We start from the raw sequence: 9,498 nt of genomic DNA, 5'->3' as shown, positions 1-9,498 counted from the left end.
GTTAAGTATTTTGTATCCTGTCACACTGTCTCCTTGTGTAAATAAACTTGTTTGTGGCAGTGCCTTCTGGGAATAATGTCTGTTCTCTGGGTTCCCAAATAGAGTAAAGTTCTCATTCCTGTCCTAACCAAAGTGCTGTCTTTTTTCTTCAGCCTTGGACTAGAATTGAATCTGAGAAGCAGGGGAGTAGGGTGGGAGATCTCTGTTCTCCTGGGGGGTATCCACTGTTGCCACTCTATCTCGAGAGAGCTCTGCTGTGGCCTTGGCAGGGAGGAGAGAGGAGGTCTCAGCTGAGTTTTCAACCCCCTTTTACTTTTGTCTTTGTATGGGGTGGAGGCTCCATTGGTAGAGATGCAGGCAAAGTCAGTGGAGACATGAGCATGGGCTAGGAAGGAATCCAGACGTTTCAAGAGCTTTATTAGAACCTTCCTGAGCTGCCACCTGTGTCAGGAACCCAGCTCCCCATCCCCACCAAGCCTGCTGGTTTCTCTTTCTTTCTTTCTTTCTTTTTTTTTTTTTTTTTTTTGTGGGGACCCTGCGGGAAGGCAGGAGACAGCCTCATTGGGAAACAGAGGTCCTTCTTTAAAAGGGGCTAAAACTGCACAACACGAGACAGAAATGCATCAATGTGAGCTGGGCCTGCTTTCAAGCCCAGGGAAACTACGAGTGTTGTCCTTGGGGCAAGAGAATGGCAAGGGAGGCAAATGACATCAAGAGGAGTGAATGGGTGGCGATCCCTGGGCACTGAATGTGTGCACTAGCCAGGGCACAAGGGCCAAGACCAGGCAGGGCCAGAGGGTATGTTTGAGGAAGTTGAAGATGTAGAAGAGGCTGATCTGAGGTGGGTGGCCCAGCCATTCCAGAATGACCAGCAGCCCAATGGCCAGCATAAAGCAGGCTATCTTCTGGCCATTTCCTAGGTGGACCCGCCGTATCTGGGCATAACAGGGAGAGTGTAGGGCAATACCCATCCCCAGGGCAGCTCCCGAGTCACGGCTCAGTGAGGCAAAGGGCCGGCTGTCCAAATGCACCCACTCGGGTCGCTCACACCACTTGGAAGCCAGGTTGATGGACCTGTGGGGAAGAAGAGTCTTTGCCAGAAGAGCCTGGAATCCAGAGACCACTGGCTCACAGCCATCCTCCCTTGGGGGCCCTACTCTCATGTATTCACTCCACATCTGTCTAGGAACAGTTTGTGTGTCCTTGATAGCCACCGTGAACCAGAGACCCACATATCTAGATACAGCGCCCAGCAGGACTTACCAGGAGAGATCCAGGCCCAGTGTAAAGAGAGTCCAGTACATGAGGCTAGCCCCTAGCATGAGGGTCAGAGCAGTCAACCCATAGAAGCTAAGTTCCCGTTCCATGGGCACCCGGGGGGTCATCAGCCAGCCAAGGACAGCACCTAAAGGGATGCAAAACAGTTTCCAGATGTTGGAGGAAAGGATCTTCCCCCTCACCTGCAGTTCATTTTGGGAGGAAAACTAAGACAAAGTCGGGGACCTCGAGGTTGGCTCTACAGAAGCTGGGAAGTTCCTAAACTTCTTCTCCCACCGCCAAAGACATCCCCCCTTGGCCCACCCTGCTGCCCGTTGCTCACCACTTATCAGGCCGCCCAACACCTGGTGAGGGAAATGTGCTAAGAGGAAGACCCGAGAGAGGCCGACAGCCAACAGGAAGGTGCAGTAAGCCAGGCCAGGAATCACCCTTACCCAGGGGCTACGAAGAAGAGAGACAGGCTGCTCAAGGGCTGGAGAACGAGCATGATTTGCTTTCCTTCCACATCCAAATACTTCAGAGTTTGAACCGACCCCCCCGGGTCACCACAGCTCTAATTCAGCTAATTCCCAACTAATACGCTGTGGAGCCTTTGAGGTCGAGGATGCGCCTACTGGTGGGCAATACCGTGATCATACCTGCGGGACCGGGAGGCCACCTGAGAAGAAATGGCTGTCATTATGGGCCAGAGAGCTGCTCCCGTGATCATGCAATGGCCAGAAGGGCTGCCTGCCGGGAGATCCAGAAGTTCACGGTGAAAAAATAAAGGTGCAACCCAGGTGCCCCTGGTGATCCCTCAACACGTCTGCCTCCCCTGGACGTGAAGACCGCTTGCCCAGTACCAGCCTATCACTTCCCCAAGACCTTTCTTTCAAAGTCACTGTTCTGGGCTGCTGACTTGCTGCGGCCCTGGCTTTACTAGGAGGTGAAGAGCCAGCGTGAGGCATGCCACTCAACCTGGTCTTCCCCGGAATTTGTTTTCTGGACCAATAACTGAGAGACTAGGCCTGTTTGGACCATCCTAGCTGAGGTATATGGAAATGTTTATTCAAACCTTATTTTTTTTTTTTTTAACTTTTTGGTTTTTCAAGACAGGATTTCTTTTGTGAACAGCCCGCCCTAGCTATCCTGCTAGGTTGACCTTGAACTAGAGATCCACCTGCCTCTGCCTCCCAGTGCTGGGATTAAAGGCACTAGCCATCACTGCCTGGCTAAATTTATCTACACCTTAACCATGCCAGGAATGGGAGGAGGTTGGAACTTTTCTCACCTGGGCCGGTCTCACAAGAAGATGGGAATTGGTGAACCTGGATTGGAGTCTGGCTGGAGTACCCAGACTCATGCACCCACCAAAAGGGCCTATCTCCAAACAGAAACCTAGAAGACAAGATACGAGACCATATGACATGCACACAGTGTTAGAGGGATCCAGGGGGCAGCAGGAATCAGGAGGCCCTGCTGGGTGCACTCAGAAGGGCACTGATTCTAGCTATTATCTTACCATGACTTTCTACTTTAGAACAGAGAAGCACATATTTTCCTCTTAAAGGGATATGGAGGCCAGCGGTTGTAGAGAGACTGTGTGTGTACATGTGTTCTGAGACATGTGACGCACTCTTATTCCTCCCACTGCATGACCAGCTCTTCTTAGGACCCGGCCTTCCTGGCCACCTTCCCTGTTCCCTTCTCAGGTCCCTGGTTCCAGCCTGAGTTACCCATTCCTGAATTACATAGGTGAGCATCTCGAGTGTGAAACTGGGAGGAGGGACTGTACAGAGGAGTCTGAGAAAAACTACGGAAGAACCCCCCTCCCCCCACACTAAAATCCAACTCCCTTGGCCTAGCAGGTGCTTGTCTGGCCTCTGGAGCACCCAACATAGACAATGCTGCTGTGGCCAGAAAGAGAAAAAGGGGGAGAGCAGGAAGCAAGATGGGGGGGGGGTTGTTCAGAAGAGACTTTCCTTTTCCCACCAACAACTGAGCCTCAAACATGGACAGCAAGTGTTGACCACAAAGCTATAAAATGAATATGGGAGCCGGGCGGTGGCGGCGCACGCCTTTAATCCCAGCACTCGGGAGGCAGAGGCAGGCGGATCTCTGTGAGTTCGAGACCAGCCTGGTCTACAAGAGCTAGTTCCAGGACAGGCTCCAAAATCACAGAGAAACCCTGTCTCGAAAAACCAAAAAAATAAATAAATAAATAAAATAAATAAATAAAATGAATATGGGGTCAGGCATGCTAGTGTACACCTGTCATCACAGCACTGGGGAGACCACCATTCTGGGTTAGACAGTGCAACTTTGTTTCATTGGAAGAGGAGGAGAATTAGGGCTTTCATACTCAGATATTAAGCAGGGGGCTTACACAGACTCCAAGGGAGGGGAGAGCAAAAAGTCTAGGATGGGACCGTTAGACCAGAAGGAAATGATTATACAATTTCTTTTAGGGTTACAAGTAAAGATGAAGCCCGTGTGGATAGGGCGGGAGGGAGGGGGGACTCCTGGTCTGATTTCCAGTGTGTCATTCTAGCCCATTCAGTGTCTCCCAATGAGCCCCCCCTTCCTACTTCAAGGCTGGGACAGGGCATCAGCAGCTGAGGTGGAGCTGCGTGTCCAGTAATTCCCTTCCATACTCCAAAGACAAAACAAACCAACAAGTTGGCACAGATAAACCCCAAGCGCTGCAGGAGGTCCAGGACTATCGGGCTTCTTAGAATGAGAAAGCTAAATTAGTAACCGCTGGAGAAAGAGCTGTTCCCTGAAGGGAGGGGCAAGACTTCCTTTAAGTCCCTAAAGTTTGGTACCTCTTAAACTTCACTGTACACTATAACCAGGGGGCCTTGTTAAAATGCAGATCTGGCCTGGAGTCTGAGATTTTGTATTTCTCGTAAGTCTTCAAGCATTGCCTATGCTCTTGAGCCCGAACCAGGGACCGCATCTTAATTTACAAAGCAGCTGGTACCTAGCACAACGTCAAGCAAATGAGCCGATGAATGAAACGGGCAGCTAAGAAAGAAGACTTTCGGCTACCTAAATTTCTGTCAATTGCTACAATGTAAATTTCAACTACAACTAAATTTGGAGTCTCGCAATCAGAAGGTCTGAGGCGGAGGCTGTATTTGCAGTTGAACACGCCCCTTAAGTCATTTCTCTGATCGCGACAGTAAAGTGTGGTGAGGTCTGCGGTCAAGATCTAAAGAAAGTCAAGGTGAAAACTAGGTCCTAAGGGATAAGGGTGGCATTGGCTTTGAGGTACCTACTAGAGGGAGATTAGGGCCTCAAAGGGGTAGGGGACCAGGATGCCCTAAGCATCTTGTCTTACCACTTGAAGACGAGGTTGAGCCACTCAGTAATGAAGGTGATCCAGAGCACGGAGATGCCCAGTCGGCGAGAGGCGTAGTAGGCCGCGGGGAAGAAAAACATAAAGAGGTTCTTGGGATCTCCCAGAAAGGAGATCCAGAGCCACGTATTCTCTAGCCCGGGGAGCCGGTTCTGCAGCGCTTCAGCCATCGCGATGCCCGCGGTCAGCGTGGACTCCATGGTGAATCAGGGGCACGTCAGGCTGGGTTCGTTGTAGGGAGCAAACGGAGGAGCCCGGGCAAAACCAAGCCGCTACCCACTAGCCCTCCAGATCGCCCCCATTTTCAAGCCCCGAGACCCCGGGACCGCCCTCCCCACCAGGGGTCTAAACCAAGCCCCGCCCCCGACCCGACCCGCCCCGTTCCCCCGCAGCCTCTGGCACACGCCAGTTGGGTTGGTGGCCCGAACTGTTTCCTACGGCGCTCAATCCCGGCCTTCCTCTCTACTGGACAGCGGAGGGGACAAACCTTTGCGAAGGCGTTTCCTCGGGGCCCCCACGTGGTCGCGGTTGCTAGCACGTGGGCTGCCGGCGTAGCGAAGAAATCCGCTGCTGTTCCGGGTCAGGGAACAGATGAACTTGAGGACCAGCGGTGTGTCCCGGTTCCTTGTTCTGCTGCTGAGAAGGCGGTTGTCTAATCTCCAGGGTCGAGTACCTTCGGAGTCTGACGTCTCTTCTCCAACATCATTACCCACGTCTCTCAATTCTGCATCATTTAGAGAGAAGGGAGTCAAATTGGAACTCCTTGGTTTCACACACCCTCTATCTACTCTGCCTCTAGTTCAGGATTCTCCCACCCTACTTCATCTTCATCTTGATTTTGAGACGTCTTTCTTCAGGAACCCAAAGCTTAGCATGTGTGTTTTATGTGCAAGAAACTTGCCTTGCCCTCACCTCTACCACCCTCCTACCATTCAAAACCCTCGCAGGGCAGATAAACCAAGAGATCGTAATGGGAAGAGGAAGGGCACAATCCTACAGTTTTTGAGATAATGTTGAGGGACACATATCACAACTCTTCTAGGGGAAGTTTGCTTAGAGGTAGCCTATTGATGCACCTCCTTGATTTTCTTTTTCTTTCTTTCTTTCTTTTTTCAAGGCAGGGTGTCTCTTGTAACCTTGGCTATCCTGGACTCACTTTGTAAGCTGGCCTCGAACTCACAGAGTTCTGCCTGCCTCTGCCTCGAGTGCTGGGACTAAAGGTGTGCGCCACCACGCCCGGGTGCTCTTTGTTTTTAGTGCCTCAAGCTACTTTGTTCTTGAAGTTTTCTGAAGAGTGGTTGAAAATAAGGATATAAAATTAAGACTGTGGGCGGGGAGCATGCCTTAAATTCTAGCACTCCGGAGGTAGAAGTAGGTGAGTCTCTGTCAGCTCAAGGCCAGCCAGGTAGGTCTACTGAGCTAGTTCCAGGACAGCTAGGGCTGTTATGCAGAGAAACTCTGTCTTGAAAAACCAAAAAAAAAAAAAAAAAAAGGGTTCTCTGTAGCTTTTGGAGCCTGTCCTGGAACTAGCTCTTGTAGACTAGCCTGGCCTCAAACTCACAGAGATGTGCCTGCCTCCGCATCCTGAGTACTGGGATTAAAGGTGTGCACCACCACCACCTGGCTCAAGAGAACCAAAAAGAAAAAAAAATTAAGACTGTTGTGGAGGGAAGGTGGATGTAAATCTCAGTCAGTTCATGCCCTTGAAAGTGTTCTTGCTTCAAAAAGCCAAAATTTCATACTGAGTTTATTTCTGATACAGAGCCTTGTCTGTCCTAGAACTCACTATGTAGATCTTGAGTATGTAGACCTGACTCTGCCTCTACTGGAGTTAAGTTTGAGTTTATTTTTGAGTCAAAGCAGGCCCAGGCTGGCCTTGAACTCCCAATTCCTTAAAAGTGCTGCAATTATAGGCATGGGTCACCACTACCCACTTTTTTTTTTTCTTTCAAGATAGGGTTTCCCAGGAGCTATGGAGCCAATCCTGGAGCTTGCTCTGTAGACCAAGCTGATCTCGAACTCACAGACATCTGTGCACTTTTGCCTCCCAAGTGCTGAGATTAAAGGTGTGCCCTATCACCGCCCGATCTACTACCTGCTTCTTCTTTTTTTTTTTTTTTTTTGATTTTTCGAGACAGGGTTTCTTCGTAGCTTTTGGTTCCTGTCCTGGAACTAGCTCTTGTAGACCATGCTGGCCTCGAACTCACAGAGATCCGCCTGCCTCTGCCTCCCGAGTGCTGGGATTAAAGGCGTGCGCCACCACCACCCGGCTACTACCTGCTTCTTAAGGAGGCTTTGAGATTCTGCTCTGGCTCCATCCTCTAAGGACTTCACAATCTACATCAACACCTTGATTTGCAATTGTTTACTCTGAGTTGCTAGGGATCCAACCAACAGCTTGGCACACAAGAGTCAAGTCTTCAACCACTGAACTATATCCTCAAGCCATACTTTACAATTTTTTTAAAAAATTATTAATTTTTTTCATTATTATTGTTTGTATATGTGTGGAGGACAAAGAGTTGGTTCTTTTCTTCCACTAAAACCTTTCCACTCACCATGAGGGTGCTGGGAATTGAACTTAGGTCCTCTGGAAGATTTAAATTGTGGGGGCTGGAGAGATGGCTCAGTAGCTAAGACTGCTCTTGCTGAGGTCCTAGGTTCATTTCCCAGCATTCACATCTGTTCACAGCTATCTGTAACTCCACAAGGGAATCTGATACCATCTCTGACCTCCACAGGGCATGTGGCATACATACATATATGTGCAGGCAAATTACTTACTCATAAAAATAAAATAGTGCAGGCTGGTAGCGCATGCCTTTAATCCCTGTACTCGGGAGGCAGAGACAGGTGGAGCTCTTTGAGTTTGAGACTAGCCTGGTCTACAGAGCTAGTTCCAGGACAGCCGTTAAACAGAGAAAACCCCAAATAAGTAAATAAGGTAAAATACAATAAATAAACTTAGTAAATATTTTAAAAATGATTTAAATCATGTGCAGTTCTGAGTAATGTCATGCAATCTGAATCTATCTTGCTCCATCTAGCCTGGGATGTGGATCATCCCTTTGTTTAAATCCATGAGTCAAGTCGACATCTTGAGAATGAGATCAACCGGGCCGTGGTGGTGCACGCCTTTAATCCCAGAATTTGGGAGAGGCAGGCAGATCTCTGTGAGTTCAAAGCCAGCCTGGTCTATAAGAGCTAGTTCCAGGACAGGCTCCAAAACTACAGCAAAACCCTGTCTCAAAAAAAAAAAAAGTCAACTCTTTTGGTATCAAAGTAGTCATGTTCAAGTAACTTTTATTTTATTTAATGATGACCCAGTGAGTGGTGTGATTCAGAGATGCTATAGAAAAGCTTCCTTCAAGCGAATGGTGCAAGCCCTGAAAGCAATAGAGACCGCACCCATGAGACTTTTTATTACAATATAGTGTGAAAATTATTCTATTTTAATTAGAAGTTGTTAAGCTTTTCCTGGGCCTAACATAAACTTTGCCATCTGTATGTATGAATAGAAAACACTCTATTTAGCTGTTCCTAGTTTCAGAGTTTCAGGCATGCACTGAGGGAAAGGCACAGATAATTACAATGTCAGGGCTGAGGATGCAGTTTAGTGGTAGAGCAAGGGCCCAACCCCAGCATTCCCTCCTTCTCCCCTGGACAAGTGGACTTACATGTGACTTGTTATGGCCAGAGCAGAAAGACACGGCACTCCTCTGAGAAAAAATATAAGCACAGAGGAGAATTTTTATTCCTATTGTAATGATTGTACCAATGCCTCCAACACAAGGAAGTTTTGCCTGTTGGAACACAAGGAAACACTTTTGAACTTTGTTCAGGCTCACTAGTCGTGCCAAAGCTGGCCCTCTGCCTCCGCCTAAATTAGAGAAAGGTCAACCTGTTTCTCATGTTTTTATATTATGGGTTGGGCAAATGAAGGATGGCAGTTGGTGGTAAGAAATTTAAAAGTGCATCTGCACAGCTCTTTCCATAAGGTTAGTAAAGTATGTAAAATAGATATTATTGGGGGGAAGCCCCCTCCCAAAGCCCTTTGTCATGACTATTCCTTGTTCCCCACTTTCCCGCTCTTTTTATTTTTCTTGGATTTTAGTGGTTCTGAGATTTGAACCCAAGGCCTTAAGAGTGGATTTGTGCTCTATGACAGCAACATTCCAGAGCTGTTCCTCCCTTTTACCTGGCTTTCTGGGATAGAGGGCAAGCAGGGAGACAGTCATGCTCTGGGGGCTGGGCTGTGGTGGCACATGCCTTTAATCCTAGCATTTGGGAGGCAGAGGCAGGTGGATCTCTGTGAGTTCGGGGCCAGCCTGGTCTACAAGAGCTAGTTCCAGGACAGGCTCCAAAGCTACAAAGAATCCCTGTCTCCAAAAACAAAAACAAAAAACTAAACCAACCAACAAATCAAAAATCAGAAGCACTCTGGGGTCCAAAGTGACAGGTGCTCATGGGTAACATATTTTTTAGATCCTATATGTCATGCACGTATGCATTATCTCACTTAAGCCTCCTAGCTGCCTTATGAGGCAAGTGCTATTACCTAATATAGGCCAGTAGTTAAGAGCATCTTTGTTGGACTCAAAACCATGGCTTTGTCAGTTGTACGACTCTTAACAAGTTTAAGACTTCCTTTCTTCACCCGTAAAATGAGGATATTGTTCCTGCCTTGAGGGGCTGATGGAAGCTCCAGAAGTGGTATTAGATCCCACTGAAGAAACATAATCAAGTTTGATAATTTGTTTAAGGTCATATTATTTGGTAAATGGCCTCAGATTCTAGTTTGCCTAACTTTACAGCTAATGTTTTTGGACAATTACTATGTAATTAGTTATAATCATTTTGAGTGACTCCTGTTAAGTCCT

At 48.1% G+C, this 9,498-nt stretch overlaps 1 protein-coding gene across 1 annotated transcript; it reads right to left on the bottom strand.

Annotated features, from left to right (window-relative positions):
- Positions 1-400: 400 nt before the first annotated feature.
- G6pc3 (glucose-6-phosphatase catalytic subunit 3) lies at positions 401-4,990 on the bottom strand. Its single transcript, XM_041635582.1, has 6 exons — positions 4,601-4,990; positions 2,549-2,655; positions 1,917-2,007; positions 1,601-1,719; positions 1,264-1,405; positions 401-1,074 (listed from the first exon to the last, which is right to left on the bottom strand). Exons 1-6 carry the CDS (start codon positions 4,816-4,818, stop codon positions 711-713), a joined length of 1,041 nt encoding a protein of 346 aa, XP_041491516.1. The 5' UTR covers positions 4,819-4,990; the 3' UTR covers positions 401-710.
- Positions 4,991-9,498: the final 4,508 nt, after the last annotated feature.

The sequence above is a fragment of the Microtus oregoni genome, unplaced genomic scaffold, assembly GCF_018167655.1.
Source record: "Microtus oregoni isolate MIOR12 unplaced genomic scaffold, Mior012 000048F_ref0000485, whole genome shotgun sequence".
In the NCBI taxonomy this organism is placed as follows: Eukaryota; Metazoa; Chordata; class Mammalia; order Rodentia; family Cricetidae; genus Microtus; species Microtus oregoni.
Note: the sequence above shows the minus strand (reverse complement) of the source record. Positions and strands in the feature narration are given on the sequence as shown.

What these genes read in the sequence shown, in the direction of transcription:
- G6pc3 (XM_041635582.1), bottom strand. Translation starts at nt 4,818, where the DNA reads ATGGAGTCCACGCTGACCGCGGGCATCGCGATGGCTGAAGCGCTGCAG. An exon ending in CTCAACCTCGTCTTCAAGTG is followed by an intron (nt 2,656 to 4,600) that starts GTAAGACAAGAT and finishes CTTGTCTTCTAG; the next exon opens with GTTTCTGTTTGGAGATAGGC. An exon ending in TTCTTGTGAGACCGGCCCAG is followed by an intron (nt 2,008 to 2,548) that starts GTGAGAAAAGTT and finishes ATCTCCCGGCAG; the next exon opens with GCAGCCCTTCTGGCCATTGC.